Source organism: Choristoneura fumiferana, chromosome 16, assembly GCF_025370935.1.
Source record: "Choristoneura fumiferana chromosome 16, NRCan_CFum_1, whole genome shotgun sequence".
Lineage (NCBI taxonomy): Eukaryota > Metazoa > Arthropoda > Insecta > Lepidoptera > Tortricidae > Choristoneura > Choristoneura fumiferana.
In genome coordinates this window covers 8,780,814-8,800,844 of record NC_133487.1, presented here as the reverse complement: position 1 = coordinate 8,800,844, position 20,031 = coordinate 8,780,814, and the positions used below count along the sequence as shown (strand labels likewise).

At 34.9% G+C, this 20,031-nt stretch overlaps 1 protein-coding gene across 1 annotated transcript in view; it reads left to right on the top strand.

Moving 5' to 3' along the window:
* The window catches only part of LOC141436307 (trace amine-associated receptor 8b), a 100,437-nt gene extending 81,329 nt beyond the window's left edge, over positions 1–19,108 (top strand). The window contains exons 2-9 of the mRNA XM_074099238.1: positions 9,803–10,256; positions 10,331–10,456; positions 11,680–11,796; positions 14,295–14,434; positions 15,465–15,642; positions 17,178–17,306; positions 18,112–18,237; positions 18,548–19,108. Of these exons, the coding sequence (XP_073955339.1) occupies positions 10,038–10,256; positions 10,331–10,456; positions 11,680–11,796; positions 14,295–14,434; positions 15,465–15,642; positions 17,178–17,306; positions 18,112–18,237; positions 18,548–19,018 (1,506 nt within the window). The 5' untranslated portion in view covers positions 9,803–10,037 and the 3' untranslated portion in view covers positions 19,019–19,108. The remainder of the gene's footprint in view (positions 1–9,802; positions 10,257–10,330; positions 10,457–11,679; positions 11,797–14,294; positions 14,435–15,464; positions 15,643–17,177; positions 17,307–18,111; positions 18,238–18,547) is intronic.
* The last annotated feature ends 923 nt before the right edge of the window (positions 19,109–20,031 follow it).

The following is a 20,031-nucleotide window of genomic DNA, read 5'->3' as shown; positions in this document are numbered from 1 at the left end:
AATATTATACTTTGAGACTAACTTATGAAACGTCATAAAATTATAGTCTTTCATCGGCAGTGAGGCACCGTACTAATAATCATAAATAATAATAACTTTTTACTACGTAATAATTAATTAAAATAATACTTCTAATATTCGCTTAATTATCGCGGTTAGTAATTTTTAATGAGCTTTAAGAGCTTTTTTTTTATTTGACTGGATTGAAAACGAGCAAGTGGGTCTCCTGATGGTAAGAGATCACCACCGACCATAGACACCTGCAATACCCGGGGGATTGCAGATGCGTTGCCAACCTAGAGGCCTAAGATGGGATACCTCAAGTGCCAGTAATTTCACTGGCTGTCTTGCTCTCCACGCCGAAACATAACAGTGCAAGCACTGCTGCTTCACGGCAGGATTAGCGAGCACGTTGGTGGTAGCAATCCGGGCGGACCATGCACGCACAAGGTCCTACCATCTGCAACCCAACTTCATTAAAAACTTGAATCATTCGCGTCATGCTAACCGGGTTAATAGTCGAATAAAGGTAGGCAATTAAGGTAACTCATTATATGTTTGCTGGCAATACTTTACATAAATCTAAGTAATCTCACTTCTGTGCTTCTTGTGAAAAGAAATATAACTCGGAAGGATAAAAAACAATAAGGAAAACTCGCTTTCACGCAAAAAAATCGAATCTAAATCAGTTAATCTGTTTCAGAGCTGCACAGACGGACAAACAGACATTCGACTGAAACTTACACCACCTCCCTTTTTACTCGTAAAGTACTATTTTACAAGAGAGTGATTTTAAGTTTGAAAAATAAAACTGTTTTACGAAGCTATGGAAGGAAGTATTTCGTTTCCAATCGTCTAAATGAACTCTATAATCGCGACGGTTCTATAATAATAATGTTACACTAATGTACCCCATATAATTAAAGTTAGTAGCAAGTTTATTTTCATGTCGTCCTTCCAAAGGTTTACTATAAAATTTACATAAATACAATAGAATATTACAATACTTCAAGTAAAAGTTATTTGCATAGTTATTATAAAGTTCATAAGTGACATTCGGTGGAACACTGGCGCAGGGAGTATTGCGCTGTCCTTGTCAAAATCTATTTTTGAAAAAATGTGGTAAATAGTCGCAGGCATTTGCAAATTTAAAAAAAAAATCAGCAAGATTCTACCGAGTCTCACGCACAAACTTGTCAAGCTATAGAAGTATTTTTATGTCGCGGTAAGAGGAAGTTTGAAATGCTTTACATGAGTGACTCATAACAACTGTTTTATGTCTCTTTGATTTTTATTCACAAACAATATATTACTCTACCTCCGAATATGACGAGGTGGCCATGCCATTGCAAATTTTTCCGACGATTCAAATGCGATAGGTCGAATATATCGTAGTATCAGCTGCTCCCGGATAACAGTCATAAAAACACAAAAGGAGATGTTACGATGTGATTTAGGGGCTCCAGGAAAGTTGGGCCTTTTTCCTGCTCGGATGTTTGTTTGCAGTATTTCGCAATAATGTTCGAGAAGTTGGGCTGATTGAAATTCCTGAAAATGCTACGAATATTTAGCAGAAAAAATAATTGTATTCTTCTTCGTATGATCAATCCAATTGAAATTTTATACCATAGCACCATACCATAGGTACCTGATACTTGCTTATTTTGGTAGGTACTTTACTGGGATAAATAGTAGCTATTAAGACATAAATAAGATAAATGGGGATAATGTAGTTATTTGTGAGTAAATGATTTTTTGAGTCAATTCAGTAGATCCACAAACGGTTCGGTTATCCCCAACATACGAGCGAACAAACAAATATTATTTTATTATATTAAGTAAAGAATTGATTTGTTATTGTACGTGTTATAGTTATCTGTAAGGCGTAATATATATATATTTGTGGGGAACGAATCGTCAACCTCGAAATCGTTAGAACCATTACCGTGATCCCCAAAGAAATAAATATACCAGAACTGCTCGCTTAAAGATGTACGATAATTTTATAAAGCAACTAAATGCATGTTTAAACTTTCAGGATTCTCACTCGTATTTAATACCACATTCTGTGGACACGAGTATGTATAAAGTTCGTTGAACTGTACAAGATTTTAGAACTACCCGCACTTGATCTTGTTTTTGTTCAAGCACCTAGACTCTCCGCTATACAACACGCACAACATTTTAATATTCCTATCCATTTGTCCTGTCGATACTAAACTGAATAGACTCCTAAAAAATACTGAATCATGTCGATATCCTGTTAAATTCTCAGGTAACTTAGTTCCACGTGTAATTAATTCTACGGTGCAAACCGATAGTAAGCTGACCCAGTCGGTACTAACTCTCAAACTTTACCTTTTATTGTCCTATTATGGGAATAGATGTTTCCTAGTTTTGTTATTGCGTAGCGTTATATATTCTAAAATGAGTTTAAATTTTCGTAACAGTAGTTATCACAACACGTGAAATAATGTTTTCTATCACAGAGGCAAATGTGAGTGTTTACTACGTTACGTTCTAAGCATGAATTAAATCTAACAATAGGAAAAAAGATTCAACATTGATTTTTGAAGTCAATTTTAACTGAAACTAGCGAAAGTTCAATCTAAGTTTTGTTTTGGGTATGCCCCTGAAACTGTTCAATTAGACGAGGCCATTTGTAAAAGTTTTCGCCTTCAATATTTGTATTTAAAGGCGCGATTCTTATCAATAATATTTAAAACTAGATAGGATATTACTGCATGGTAGCATTCACTATTTCTAATTTTAAACGTAACTTTCGAAGGTTGACTGGTAAAGATAACGTAACAAGATAAGTTTTCTTTGTTAGCAGTGTTTCCTAGGCGTCTTCAATCAAACACTTTAGTTAAATGTAAGGTAACATGCAAAAATATTAAATAAAAATAAAAAAAAATGTATTGGTACCAAATCTACATAAGTAGGTAAGTATGCCAAATTTCAAGTCAATCCGATCATTGTTCAGTGGTCCAAAATTCACTTGCCGGATTTGGCCCTTCCATAAAATATATACTAAATACGTGCTAAATACATAATAAATGTTGCAAGTTTATAAAAATCGTGTAATATTGTATTATGTATTGACGTTTGTTTGGACGTAGGGTTAAACGTTCGTGAACTTCAGGGCACCTCTGGTATGATAATACATAACTAGTATTTACTCAGAAGTAACTTACTAGACACGCCTGCGGCAGTTACTGTTTCTGTCACAGTTCGAATGTTAGCCAAGTGGCACACACTCATGACCCATTTTACAAAGTGAAGTCAAAAGACAGAATGAAATTGAATTTCGATCCGTTAAAAGGTCGGGGAATTCCATTAAAACCTCTTTTATTAATGAAAAAATCTCTCGGGATGTTTAATTTTATGGCATAAGAATTTATTTGGGCACGCATTAGCATTAAAATCCTGGAGAAAGTATTTTCGCTTCGTTTAAATATGTTGGTAAGTAAATACATATAGTTCTCTTAAAATTGCATTAAAGAATTAGGTAATAATTATCTTTATTATAAAATAAAGATCTTTAAACCGAATAATTATGACTGCGCGAGATTCTTTTGCCATTTACTCTTATATTCAATAGCTTAACTAAATCAGCCTTTATACTAATTATATAATACAAATTATATCGCGATCTACAAAAGCAATCAACGAAATATTTTCCTTTATTACTATCGAAAATATGTCTATTCTCGACTCACTGACAACACAAGCAATGGTTGACATTTTTTCGTCTTCCTCTGGCTAATTTTCTTTAATTATGAGAATAGCAATCGCTCGAGTAGATAGCGGTATGTTACAATAACAAGAGTATTAGATAGAAACTAGTTGTTGTCCGCCAATTTGTTTGCGTCCCACAGGCATTTTGCACTTACTCGTACTCGAGTAAAAAGTAAATTTACCTACGTTAATCCAGGGTAATAAAAATATTGTTTTTAATCAGTCACTGGTTCTAGATAGATTATGGTATATAATTTAGTAAACCTACAGAGTACAGAAGACTTAAGTATAAAGTTGAGGAACTCTTATGTTAATTTTTTTTTGGAAAAAAGTTCATAAAAAGATTTAGGCCAACTTCTAGATGTAGTTTTGTATTGTGATGTTAAAGTAGTAATTAATTTTTAGTCAAGGCAGTCTTTAAAAACGTCTAGTATTTTCAGGACAAACTTTGTTGATATGAGACCACGTAATCCATATTTATTTTTGTTTTGAACCCCCAACGTAAGTACAAAGAGGGATGTGTTATAAGTTTGACCGCTATGTCTGTGAGTCAGTCTATGGCATCGTAGTTTCCAAACGAATGGTCTGATTTTAGTGCAGTTTTCTTTAATCTTGCTTAATCAAAGGCTTGTTTAATCAAAATGATTCTTAACTAAGTTTCATTCAAATATATTCAGCTTTTTTTGAAATGTAATACTTTGAAATGACAATGTTTGAAATGACAATGATAGTTTTCAACTTTTTAAGTTGATTATTTAGGTTATTTAAGTAAGGCTAAGTTCAGATGAACGCGCGCTGACCTGACACGCGGGTGGCTAGGCGCGCGGTTGAGATTGTAACAAATCAATGCTTGCTATGCTACATGATGCTCACGTGCGGTGACTTGCGGTCATGTAAGTAAACAATAGCATTAATTTGTTACAATCTTAAACCGCGCGCCAAGCCAACCGCGCGTCACCGCGCGTTTATTTGAACTTATCCTAAGGAATGTTCTTCACGCAAGTGTTGTCTCGCGGAAAGCTACAAAAGTACCTAAACATCAACAGAGATTGCAGTCAACCAGCCCATATACATATAAACATCACTACAATTAAGAAGACGTCTCAAAAATACCCGAAGCAATAATCGAATTGTTATTCCAAAGGATGATTTCTCTATTGTGTAGGAAATGGTTAAATGGATCGTGAGTCATGCCGCCATAACTTTCGCAGTGGGCGGTTCAGATCGTGCCAGAATAAGGCACTGGTCCGCCCAATCCACGCGCCCAAGAACATCATAATTATCTTGACCTATTTTTTTAACATTTTCGTGTTCGTAGGGGGTAGTTCCGAGGCAGCAACTTTACGAGATTTGTTGCGTGGGTTTTTTAACTTTGGGGAAAATTGTAGTTAGCGTTTTTTGTGCTATTGATTTGATTTATTGCGCGCGGTTTCTGAAGCGCGTATAAATATATTTACAGACCGTAACACGATAAAGAAGTCATTAAGATAAGATAAAATTTACGTAATACGATGACATAACATTAAAATAAACTTGATCTCAGCGTCTTAATGAGAGTTACGAATACATCCCACATTAGTCTTTACAACGGGCATAAAAGAAATGAAATCCAATAAAGTTTGAACGATCCCCTACTTGATTTATTTAGGGAAATTTAAGGATTGTGTTTGGGTATCACTGATGAAACTCTTGCGGGTGAAATACGGTTTACGATTGTGAGGAAGCAAACAATTGAACTCAACGAAAATATTTTACTTTTGTTTCATGAGCGGTGTCGTTGAGTTGATTTTGCTAGCAGTTTTTGTTTGTGGAACGGCAAGGTTTCCTTAGTGGTTTTCGTTGTGATTTTTAGAGTTGGGATATCAATTCAACTTTTCTGCGTTGTTGTTTAAATGCGAAACTACCTGGAGACCGCGGCTTCGCTCCCATTGCAGAATTTCTTAAGCAGAGAAAAATTCTATAAATTCATCTTTTTAATAACTGTGTTAAAGTTGCCAAAATAAATTCATTTTATATTAGTAGCTGTACCTAGCATTTTACCGGATCACCTGTTTAGTAAAACAAATTGCAAATTCGTTAGCCATTTTTCACTGAATATTTTGACCTTTTTATTATTCAAACCGAGCCGAAAAGTCAAAGCGATACAAAAGGGAAACCGCAGACGATTTTTCGTCGCTTCACATCACTTTATTGCTCCAGATTACTGAACTGAGACGAGTGACACATAAAAATCTCAACAAATATATATCACTCGGGAGAGCTACCCCTTCGGATTTTATGAGATCTTAGTGCTCTTGAGAGCAATCATATGATATAATGTTGTGATAAAATGAAGTAACAATACCTATAAGTTCATCATATGAAATATTAAGTTACGAAACGTGACGCCTTTCCGTTTTGGGCGTCAAGTGCCCTTTGTCTTTGAACCGTTTTTCATTAGGGCTCTTCTTGACACTGTAACAAAGAATGTCATAATAAGGATGCTGTGTCATCCTGGTTAATAACAAAGAACGTTTTCAGTTTTTCGGTTTGATGTTTTTTTAAAACACAATTGAAATAGGATATGCACCATGTTAATTTCGTATATTGTGGATTACTGCGCATTATTAAACAAAAGTAAAAATTAATAATTATCTTCTTCCAATTTATACTCATTCGTCATTTAATTTATTGCAGACACAGTGACGCCTGGTGGCGCCAAACGAAGTAATATTATTTACGAATCTTCGTTGATTCTTAGAGTACAAGAAGAAAATGTTGCCTCACTACTAAAGCATTACTTACGAGTATCATATAAAAATAAAATAAATAGTATCGAACTTAATAAACAAGATTACTGATATACAGCTGCAAAGTTATTAAAATAAAAGTTTTAGTGCGTAAAAAAGCTTTTTATTTTATACTTATACAATAAAAAAACCGGGCAAGTGCGAGTTGGACTCGCGCACCGAGGGTTCACATATTAATAGGTATGTAAGTAAACGGGAATCGTCATGTCTTGAAGATATTTCTTGCTTTTTCCGAGTGATTTAACATCCAGTGTATGCAGAGCCCTACTCTTAAGCAAAATGTACGCAGTCTAGGGTCAGATTATATTGGTCTTAGATATTTACAGACAGACATAAAAAATATAGATTTTCAGACTTTTCTAGTTGGTCGTGTTATAATAGCTATGTTCATACCAAATTTCAAGATTCTGAGCTCACGGAGAGTACCCTGTAGGTTTATGATTCCCTTGCGAGTTTCGAAACTTTGCGGAAATTTGCAGCATAAACGCAAAATTGTGGCGCAAATTGCGGCTGCATCTTTTGATTGCGTTGGCTTAGAAGTTCGATTTTTTCACAGCTCCAAGGGACAGTAGACCTCAGTATTTGATATAAATTTCAGCTTGATACCTCCACGCGGTCCCGAGAAAAAGGGTCTTGACAGACAGACAGACAGACGGACAAAAAGTGACCCTATAAGGGTTCCGTTTTTTCCTTTTGAGGTACGGAACCCTAAAAAAGTATATAGCCTGAAAAAGTTGGTCCAAATTCGGCCTCGCATCTCTGAATTTTTCAGAATTAATGTGCGATATTTTATTGGAAATTTACCACGAGCTTTACGCTGAAAAAAAATCTGGGAAAAAGTTCCCAAAAAGCACTGGGCCCAAGTGGGAACTACAGCCCAAGCCTTCTCATTCTGAGTGGAGGCCTTTGCGCAGCAGCAGTAAATAGTAGGAATATTGGCTGAGATGATATTGGTAGAATAGTTTTATGTCCACCTCCTTTTACCTGGCTATTTCAAGTCTTCATAAATCTAAGCTTAATTTTACTAGAATTTGCGTTTAAATTATTGAAAAGACGTTGATGCCTTTCATCTGATCTTCAAAAAGCTCCCACGCCGAAACGTCCCATGTCAGTGTCATGTTAAGATCCTAGTGTGACTTTTTATAATGTACAGCTAACCCTTAATAAGATATTATAATACTAACCCACTTTTTACGAAAAGTTTTTATGTTCTTGTACTTTAGCTGCATGCAAGCTAAGATTAATATTAAATTATTAAAATTAAACAAAATAACGACACTCTGAAATTGAAACACGGTGATAAATTGACATCGACTGCGCAGCTAGTGGGGTCGATAATCATTTGCAACAAAAATTTTGCTAATTTCAATCTTGTATAAAAACTGCATAATTTTTGAGAAAACAATAAATGGTTCACATACTTTGTAGTTAACGAGTAGTATAATAGTCATAATATATAAAATAATATTTAAATCGCATAATGTACATTTTACATAACAACGAGTGAGACAAAGCCGAAGGAGCTTCAATTGGCGCAGCTCCTACTCCACGTGGTTAAGTCAAGACTTAATTATATAAAAAGAAGATTATGCCCCCCGGTTGTTATAACAAATATTAGTATGCATTTCCATCAATATACAGTATAGCATTATTCCATATACCTATGAACATTACGACAAAAGTTGTTAAGCTAAATAAGTGTTAAATAATTTAAACATTTTTTATGCTTGTCGTTAATTGTGATTTTATGTTATTAACTAGAACGTTGTTATACCGGGTGTGGCCTGTATTACGAGCAAAAAATTAAAACATAGATCGTCCTCGTCAAACTAAACAACATTAGTTCAGCGACTTTTAAAAATAATGGAGTCTTTGAATTTTCCTTTTTTCATACAAATTAAATAATGCTATCAATGTACGCCATTCTAGAACACAACTGACGTCGCCTGCATCGGAAAGAACATCTAGCACTTTGCTTTACATTGCTTCTTCCAATAAACTTCAAAGTGTAATAAAAATTAAAAAAAAAACTAATTATTTTTAAAAGTCGCTGAACTAATGGTGTTCAGTATGAGGAGTATGATCTATGTTTTAATTATTTGCTAACATTACAGGCTACACCCGGTATAAAACGTTTTTATGCTGATTGAAACACACCACAGCTAGTTAAGTGCAGTCACTTAAATACTATCTTCAAAAGGTTTTTAATGATTAACCTGTAGCTTAGCAATAATTACTTATTATCTCATAAAGAACTTGGCCAGTAATAACATGAAAAGACGGATACCACCAAGTAAAGTACAATATAAGACCATTTTTCCCGTTTCCTCGGAATTCGATTTTCCTCCGGAAATTGACAGTGACTTCGCCACCAATCTTACTGGAGTTCCAACTAAGGAGATCTCTTGAAGTTTTCGAGGATGTTACACTTGCGTCTTGCATTTGTTCGTTGCTTTTGTCACTGAGATAAGTGCACACGTACGTATTTTTAGAAATGTAACCACTTATCTGACTGTGAACAACAAACCCTCTAAAAAGAGATTAACGTTTAAATGTTCGTAACAACCGAGAAATTATATGTTGATTTTTTCTCTGATTCTTAGTTACTCGGTTGAAAAAGAATTTATTACGAGATTTGGACTAGCTAGTAGTAGGTACCTACTCAAACACTTACCCGTAAATTGGTTGGCCTTCAGTGTTTACTCTCAGCTCTGTCCTTCTAAATAAATTGGCTTTGGTGGGCGTTTATTCTATGAAATCGCACGTTTTATCTTGCTTAATTTGCATTTGCAAACAAATTTTATACCTACCTTTCTTTTTCCTATGATAATGTAATGACCCAATTAAACATACAGAATAGTTTTCTTTCAAATGTTTTGTAAAAAATTCATTAGCTTCGCAATTTCGTGTTCTCATAATCAATCACAGTACTGTATTCTCTTTCTGTTTCCTCAAATTGGCTTACTAAGCCTGCTTAATAAAACAATAAATAATAATAAGCTTCAGTTTCCGACAAAAACGCGAAATATTTAATTCAGGTTTACAACGGACGAGACAATTTATTACGCTGATCCTGGCAAGGGAGACAGTGAAATTGATTCAGTATCCTGGACTCCAGCTTATTTTTTCAAGCTTCCCTTTTCTTTAACAACGTGACGAGAATGTTTTACGATTCGTTGCCAAGATAACAATGCTTTATTTTAAATTGACTTCCCATTTTCTAATGAATGCGACAGGGATGCGCCAAAGATTGATTATTTTATTTGTTTCAGATACGATATAATAAGCAACGGAGGGAGTAGCTCCACTAAAGATGGCAAATAAAAGTTAAACAGAATTAAGAGGTATCTATATAAGAAAAACGATAAAATGGGTTAATGAGATAACAGTTTATAAAGAAAGAAATCCAGAAGGAGAGCTTGATGAAACTATCGGTACTAGTGCTGCGCATGTGATCTAAATGCCTTATTCAAGAGAATCGTGCGCTGCTGTGAGCAGGCGCCGACTATGTTCGACTCGACCAAAGGCGCATTGCTCGTAGCGCCATCTCTCATCAACAGTTCCTGTTGGTTCAACGGAAAAGGCTGGCCAACTACCTTTCCCGCTCCAGTCGACATCGTCAAAGCATTTTTCATATTCGCACTATCAATGGGCATTGTGTTCGCAAATCTAGTCCTCATCTGCGTTCTCAGTAATAGGAGGTACATCAAGTATATAGAAAATCAGGTAATTTACTATTCGAATAAAAAACAATTCTTAAGGCCTACAAAAGAGGGCTTTAATATCGTATATTTTTCCAGCCTAGGTATTTGCTGACATCCCTGGCTCTTAACGACTTATTCACTGGAATCTTGATAGCTCCCGTGGCCCTACTCCCAGCACTTTACAAGTGTTGGCCCTACGGCGAAATATTCTGTCAGATACAGGTAAATATTGAATTCGAAAAATATTTTCAGTCTATTATTTTTATACTTTCTCGTTGATTTGATTCAGTGGAATTCCATTTAGAGACAAATATCTTGTAAATTGAAACGGGAAGCGTTGTCAAAAAGGAAAAAGCGTGAAAATAGAAAATTAACTTTCCATCAAATTTTGAGAGAGTTGCTTAATCCAGTTAAAGCTAGGTGGAGCTACGCAGTCCCTGCTAAAACTTTATTTAAACAAGAATCGAAGAGAAAATGAGTAAAGTTGCTACTTTGGGAAGGAAAAAAGTTCTCAAATGAAGAGGCAAAGTTAAACGGTAATCGGATACTACGAGTAAGGACAGTATTCTGTACCGTGACTCTTTTTATTAGCTTTTCTACTTATATAGAATTAAACTTTGACCGTAGGCTTGTTAATAAGCAGTAGAAGTAGAATCCATGTTTATAAATTATCGATGTCAGCATTCGGCATTAAAATGGTGACGATGGAAATTCGAAACTAAAACCAATTTCGGCTATTATCTTTATGGCTTTTGAAGATGCGAAAGCATAGAAGTTTGAGAAGAGTAATTATAAGGGAGCAGTCAAGGCGTTGATCCGCAAACAATAAAATTGCTTAAACTTCTGGCGGTTGCGGCTTAATGCGCTATCGTGTAATGGTTCGCAGTGACCGAGCACAAACTGGCTCCAACTTCAGCTTAGCAACTTATGCCTTCCTGTCGACCCACTGACTCGCAATTCCGGTTCATTGTACTTTGGATGCTTGGCGGACATTTTAATTAAATCAAAATCTTTATGGGTACTTAAAAAGCACTCTTAATTTGTAACATGTATGTACAGTTCAACCAATTGATTCCTGACCCACCGTAAAACGTTCTCACAGTGTGTCATAATAAATTCCCTTGTCAAGCAATGCGATGTCACTATGATTTTTTCTACGAAAAGGTTCCACTGCGGGTCACGATTCAGTTGGTTCGAGTGTACCTAAGTAATAAATCTTAGAATTACGTGCTCTAACCATCCATAATGCTTTTTTTATGAATATGAATGGCAAACAAGCGTGTGGGTACCTGATGGTAACTGGTAACTCAAGAAGATTACAGATTTACAGATGTGCTGCTAGCCTAAAAGGCTCAAACCTCATTTTTTTGGAATTTCACCGGCTGTCTTATAATGGTGACCTCGTTCGTACTATACATACATTTATATGTGATATATATTTGCAGGCTTTATTGCGAGGTGCGGTAAGCCAGCAGAGTGCGGTAATATTAGTCTGTATGGCTATTGACAGATATCTATTCCTTTTGCACCCAAATACCTACCACAAGCATTCCAGTAAAAAGGTAAGAAAGTGTCATCAAGTCGTTTATGAATCACAATTTCAAACTTCCAATAATTATAACAATATTACGTGGATTTTACCTGATATTTATCTGATATATATTTGGAATTTTATAATGAGATAAATATCTGATGCCTACCTACTCTATCAAACTAAATTTAAATAATTACGAAATAATATAATTTCTATTGAATTTGAATAGGTACCTACTGAAAGTTATTTTTAAGACTTGTATTGTATTATGTTAAATTGTTAATTTCTAAGCTGCTATTAAGTTATTATTTGTCTTCAGCTTAGCACTAGATAATTATGTTATGAAAATATAAGTTTTCCAACATAAAACAAAGTCACTTATGAAGTTTGTGAATTTAACAATGCCTGTGAAGTTCTAATTAAGTTCTAATCTAATTATGTGGGTACGAAAAAAATGCTTTTCTCCTTGAAATGAAATGAAATTGATTTTTACTTAATACTATTGTTGTGTTGTGAGTAAATGTATTTTCTTTCTTTCAAAAAATCTTTTTTCTTTGGCTTGGCTAAAAAGTAAATTACCAGGTCGTTTCTATTAATGAACTGAGCCGTCTATCGAATTTAACAGTAATCAAGAAAAATACGGTGTACCTGTATAATTATGTGTAACTACATAGCTTTTGCAGTTGAAACTCTTGGGCCGTGGGGACCCGAAAGTCGAAAACAATAGTTTTACCTGCTTCTTTTTTTGAAATTAATAAGTTTAAAAAAAAGAAGCTTGTCCGTTCCAGAGGTGAAAGGGCTAGCTCTGTCCTGGGTCAACGTATTGACATTGGCATACAACGAGGGAACTCGGCCAGCTTTATGGACTCCCTCCCCACTAATTGCGATCTCGGTGATAATTGTAAATATAGTTTTTTAGGCTTAAAATAAGTTAGTTTTAGTTTTATTTTTCTTTGCTTTTGTAATAACGTATATTTGTTATTTTATGTTAATATTACGTGTAAACAAAATATACTTAACAACATTGTAGCTTCCACTATCTATTTTAATTTTTAAACTCACTTTTTGTCTGTCCCTGACTGAATGCTCCTCTCATCCACTCAAAGGTTGACTGGTAGAGATCCCTTAAAGGGATAAGTTCGCCTTTGTACATATATTTCATTGTTTGTCATCTGTGTTTGTTTACTTATTTTGTACAATAAAGAGTTTATATACATACATACATAAATAGTCCCGTTTTATAATGCGTAATAGCAGAGTTTCTCAAGAAGGCTTCGGTTGATAAACACCTTTTTCGTCCCGGAAATTTTACCTCTGAATTTTAGAAGACGAACCCGCACCGGGATTCAAATCCAACTAAGGTCTCAGGAAGTTTTCTTCGTGAGAACATTTTGTATACGTCTAAACTTTAGACTTTGCGGAGTTAGATTATAATTTCAGTAAAGAAATTCGAAAACAAACGGAAGATTTGAATTCGGTTTTGTTTGAAACATTCTTGCTCTAGTCAAAGGCGCAAATGAAATCGTAGAATCTTTGTTAGAATTTATGTTGTGTAACATGAAGAAGTAGACAACTGATTGGCTAATAAGCGAAAAGTGTCTTTACTGGAACGACGTAGTCGCAGTATGTGCTTATTTTGTTGGTGTACCTATTTATTATGAGATATAATGCAATCATTACATTCAATAAGAAACTAAATTTTATACAGATTGATTACCTACTCATAAAGATTGTATTCGCAGCCGCTAAAAACATTTAGTCACCTTTCGTTTAAGCGATATTAAGCGGTGTTTAAGCGGTAATTTTTGAGCTGGTCCCGACTGTTGAACTTTAAATTAGCTACCAACTTAACAGAGTGCTAGACCACTAGACTTATTTTCTTCCTTTTAGTTTTTAAGGCAGTCGGGTTTTCTGATTTTTTAAATTTAATGTTTTATTTTATACTTTTTGATATTTCTGTGAAAATGGTACATTAAAAGTAATATAAACCATATCTATTTAGAATGGGCTTTTTATTAGCTTTCATTTGATACCCATATTGTTACAATACAAAAAAAAAACATTCCTTCGCCATATTTTTTTTGCAGACGCCATATTAAATATTATATAGCCTATGTCACTTATGACGAATCCAATGATACCTCATATGTTAAAGTCTGTCAAGCCGTATAGGCTGCAGCGAGGACCAAAGAAATGGACATACGTTCATAACATAATATACATAGGTACGCTCGTAAAACATAACCCTCCTTTGGGCAGTCGGGTAAAAGACAAAAGAAACAGAAAATAAATCGAAGTTATTCTAAGCCTAAAAACAATTATCTAAGCTAAAAACCTATAAGTATTAACAAATATCACACCTAGATCGCTGTTATCAAGCAGTATCCAGAAGGCTGGCTGCGTTTCCACGTTGTATTAAATACAATGCTAATATTGTCGTTGACAGAGGAAAAAGTTAGCCCTATGGTCACCTGTGGTGTGGATTGGCCAACATTTTTTTTATAAGGTAACTTATTTTATTTGCAGGGTTGCGTGTTAGTTATAAGTATAACTTGGATCCTCTCCGTCTCACTGTTCGCTAGTATGGTGCTACCTCGCTCAGGGTATTACTTCAATTCCACAGGACTGATGGCTTGCGACGTTTTTCACAGTAGAGTAGCGTTCAGGTAACCTACACTTATATCGTTGTAATTACGGGGAAATACTTCTATTTCGCTTAATTTTTTGGATGTATCTTAATGTTACAAACTTGGTGCCCGTTCCGAGTTCGTACGGGCATGCTTATGAAGAAAATGAAACTAAATCTACTCTGCAAGCATATTCTGCCTCATTCACTCGGTTTTTGTAATAGAGATTTTTAAATCAGATTTTATTACTCTAGTATCAATTTTTTTCATACAAATCTTTTCAAGATTTCTATGAAAAAAATTGCATGTAAGTAATAAAAATTTAATGTATTTAAAATACAAAAAAAAGAATTAACCATAGGTGCAGCCGTTCTGCAGTCATGCGCGAACAAATATTTCTTACAAATCTTAGTATATTCGTTTGTTTTGCTTTTACGCCCGAAGTTATCAAAACAACTGCAATGAAATTTGATATGAAAATAGTTTGAGACCCGGAAAAGGACATAAGAAAGTTTTTATTCCGGAATATTTTACAGTTCTCCAGGGCGAGCGTTAGTAAATTTTACGCAGATGAAATCGCGGCGAACAGCTAGTGTATTTAATGATTTTGACTGAAAGACGTAACGTATCCGACGTTGCCTAATTTGGAACTACAGCACAGCTAGTTCTTCATTTTCCTGAAGATTCAAATGAGAAAGAAAAAGCGATCTTTTGTTTCGAGTTCCGAACGACATTCGCAAACTAGTTTAAGTAGGTATACCTTAAAACCTGACACTATGAAAACAAGTAGCTAAAGTCTGGTCGCGGAGCACGAAGAATTTCGTACAATGACCTTTCACTATGTGTCTCTGTTGCTTACGCGTAAATATTTGCCGTCGCGCTCAAACAGATGAATTTGTACGAATGCGACGTCAAATATTCACGCGCGAGTGATAGACACAAGTAGTGGAGGTCATTGCGCGAAATTCTTCGAGCTCCGCGACCGTACTTTAAAAACACGTAGAGACATAAAATTGCACATTTAATTTACTACAGATAATTCAGTTACTCATATTCTTTACTTTTTTAGGATCCTGTCTTGTTGCGCTTACTATTTTCCGACGACAATGGCGCTCATGTACTGTTACGGATCAGGGTTTCACGTTAGTAAGAATAGGAGTAAATGTGTTCCTGACCCTTTGAGACCAAATGGCGCTCCGCCACCTTGTACAAAGAATGCACTAGATAACCATGATGTGGTCACTGTGGTAAGATTTATTTATTTATACTAACCCTCTCTTTCCTGCAGCTCACTCACGGAGATTACCTAAAAAGTAGCCTTTCATGATCCTCGTTGGATTACTTTAACCCTGAAGTAACTTAGGCTCAGAAGTAACTAAAGAACCCTGGTAACTTAGGCCATCGATAGTAGGTAAATCGTTCCAGGTTTTATTTTGGCATTGAAATGATTCTTTTTTTGCTGTATATGTACATCCTACCTATATCGTAATGGGAAACAATTTGCCAATTTTTAGTTTCTTACTTGTAAAAATTTAGGCTGAGCGATTATGACTCAGTTAGCGAGTCAGGACATGTAAATTAAGAATATTTTTAACATCTCCTTAAGCAGAATCATGCAGTAGAAATCCAGAATCTTCTACGTAATGGCTAATGGATTATGAATTGTTTGGTATAATAGTATATTAAGTTACATTATGTACATGAATAAACGTTGAACCCGTCCGGTGACCCAACGTGACGTAGCCGTTGGTAAATTACATATACATCTCGAAGAAAGACGGACCTCTTCCGTTTCATTTCTGTTGCTGACTTGACACTTATTATTATTGAAATTACATTTATTGGACAAAAACATCGCGGATTATATTTACGAGCATATTGACGTAATATTTTCAAGGGTTGACTAGTCAGTCAACCCTTTCATTGTCTTTGTAATATTTTAACAAAACAAATGCAAAGTGCGTGTTAAAAATAAATTCTGCTTCAAAAGTTAACTAATAGTCACAGATTGTATCTCCATCCGTAGATATATTACAATTAATGTATATCGAAAATACAAACTGAAACAGATGCACTAAAAAACTAGCAAAATAGACCAGCGCTGGGAATCAAACCCAGGTCCTCGGCATTCCGTGCCACGTGCTATACCACTACACCACCACTGGACAACCGGTTTTTCTGTGCATCTGTTTCAGTTTGTATTTTCGATATGGGTTTAACGGGATGACCGTAAAAGTAACAAAATTTGGAGTTGAAATAAAAAATACAAAAATGACACCAAAAACCAATCTTAATTAATGTAAGTATTGTAATAATTCAAGCGTGCGACAGAATTCATCAAGAAGGTACTTGTGTACATAACATTTTTTGTAAGTCATTTTGTGAGATTGAATTTATGATAAAAAGAAATACGTATTCTTGGGCAATAATAAATATTCTTTCATGAGGAAAATTGCATCAATAAACCGAATAAGATTTTCTATTGTTCCATTTCCTTCTTGCTCCTTCATGCTTCGAAGTCCCCAATTGTGTTACGGATGGTGGTTGACTTTGGGAAAAATGATCGCTTATTAAAAAAACAAAACTTAAAACATACCTGAAAATTACAAGCTTATCAGTCAACTCGTAGATACGGAATTAAAGACACTTTAACACATTACCTATAGTGTATAGGTATATTTCATACTCTCATATTTCCTACATTAAAGATTTGAAAGTCCTGTTTATAATAATAGATAGCAGGTTATATTATATACCGATTTAATTTTGGTTTATGTTTTAGATTCAAGCACCAGTTCGGCCTCAGAGTGTGAGCACGTCTCGGACTATGGCAGCTATGTCACTGGGATTTATAGTCATGGTCACTCCGGCTACTATACAAGAAGTTGTAGCGGCTTGCACGGGTTGTAAGGTAATTCTCTATCTATTATCATTATTAACTTCTATTATTGCATCATTAACTTTTATTTTCATTTTTTTTGACGACCAGTTGGCGAAGTGGTTAGAGGACCTGACTGGCCTGGGCAGATATTTGTATGAATAATACGAATGTTTGTTCTCGGGTCTTGAATGTTTAATATGTATTTAAGTATGAATTTATCTATATAAGTATGTTTATCCGTTGCCTAGTACCCATAGTACAAGCTTTGCTTAGTTTGGGCTAGTTCAATTGGTGTCAAGTGTCCCATGATATCTATTTTTATTTTTATTTATTTAAATCCTTAGCTATATTCTCAAATATTAGTAAGGCACAATAATATATTTCATGCCCTGATTTTATATGAAGTTAATTTGCATCTCGGTATTGATCGTCTTGCGTTAACCAATTAGTCTACAGGGGGTTTTTATACCCCATATTCTTACCTACATCTATATTTATTCCTGCATGATTGCCTCTTGCTTACCTTATATATTTCCTGCACGTGCCTGTTCTTCTGTTACGTTTTCTATATAGTGTCCAACAAAGAGTCAATGTATTATATCGTAAAAAATATTACTTGTATGGCGAGAACATTTTTGATGCTACGTATCATAGCATCCAGCATGTAAATTAAATAATACAAAATTTTAAGGCCCTGTTTGAATTATTCCAGAAAATCACTTTAGGAGTAGGTACCTACACTGGGGTGCACGATCGATTTCTTGTAACAAGTCAGCATTACGACCCTGGACTAAGTAAACAGTACCTGGAATTAAAGCACTCTTTTTGTTAACAGGTCCCGCCGACGCTAGATTTCATTGTGACGTGGTTAGCTCTCAGCAATAGCTTTTGGAACCCTTTCCTTTATTGGCTATTGAACAGTCAATTCAGACGAATAAGCCATGATATGCTCCAGTACTACGTAAGTATTTTGGTTGTTATTTTGTTTTGATTAATTCGCAAATAAAAAATATTTAGTTTATTTAAAAAAAATACAAAACAAATTAAAGAAAAGCTTGTAAAATTGAGACAAGGTAGGTAATGATTAAAAACATATTTTTTTAGAAAAAGAAAAATACATCGCTTAGGAACAGTGAATAGCAAAACATAACAACCTAATCGCATTTTGAAAAATAAAACGTTATTTAGGAAAGACTAATTTAACTCTTTGTTTAGTAACATATTTAACATCATATTTTAATTTAAAGTATTAATCATAAATTTGTTCACAGTTCTGCTGCCGAAGACCAAAGTCATTTGCCAGTTATGAAAAACCCACGGGGTGTTGCAGCTCTCCAATTACATCTGATGGCCGGCATTCGAAAGGGGAGTTCGAAGGCATCGGCGAAAAATATTGGGGTGAAATATTAGAACGCACAGTTTCATCTACCTCACTCCATGCTATCCAAAAGGCGTGCCATAGAGACCCCCTACGATGTTCTGGTTCCTTCAAAGGATGCCCCAGCAATGTCTGTAAGCACGACCCAAGATACTTTGATGTTTGTGGACCCACGGATTACAGGCAGTTTGATAGGTCAGCGTTTCAGATTGAATCTTGCTCACGACAGTGTAGACTGAAAAATTCGGATATGTGCCTCTTTAGACAAACCCCTGGCCTTGAGTGCGGTAGATCACGGTCAAACTTAAGCTTAGATGAAGGTAACTTTAACAAGACATGCAATGGACGGCATCCAGAATTGTGAGAATTCCGACAATGTCCGGTTTTCGGGCACAGAAGCAATAGTATAGGAGTTTATCCTGGTGTAGATCACTTCAATTCAAATATCAAATGGAAATTTGACGACTCGCCAGATGTCGATGAAATGCAAAGTTTGGAACAAAATCTTGATAGAATAAGAAGTGTTAGTCATGATAAAAGCTTTAATACATTCGGTGTAAAAGATGAACACATGCTAGAAGTTGAAGTTAACGATGTTACTGATATTGATTCGGATGATAATAGGGACTACAATATTTCCCGCGAAGTGTCTGATGAGAAAAGTGATTATAGTGCTATGAACAAGTTTTCCCGTACATCATCTCTCTCGAATAGAGACCTTGATGTTATAAAAGAGAGCTCCCGAAGCTCGAGTGATACTGAAGTGACGTTAACGCGATGACTTCCGAGGGTGACTTTTGACAGATCAGTGAATGTTGTACATTTACAGTCGACTTCTGAAAGACAAAATATCAAAGGTATAATAAAGCCAAAAAGCAATGTGTTGGTTAAAAGAATATAGTTACGTAGTATGCATAGATAGAATTGTTATAGTTTTAAATTTGTGGACCATTAGATTCAGGTCTGGTTTATGTAAATTATTGTATTGAGAAACGTTGTAAATATATGGAAGCATCAGTATCGAATAAGGTTTCATGTGATTATGAATTTTGTATTTTTTACTTTTTGTAATAGTTGTTTGCGGTAGGAATGTTTTCGTTTTACATTTTACTCAAATATAAATAACTTATGATTGTATGTTTAAAACCTAGGCGATCTTGGTTAGTTAGACAAAGACTATCACGTAGAAAATAATTGGTATTATTTTAAAACTAATACAAATGTAACTAAGTTGACTGTCTCCATTAAGCTTGTACATATACAATAAGACTGTTTGACGGTATTAATATATTCAGAATCGCACAATTATACTTTTCTTCTACATATTATGAATTTATGAATAATCGTGATCAAATTATTTATGTCTACGTAAATGTT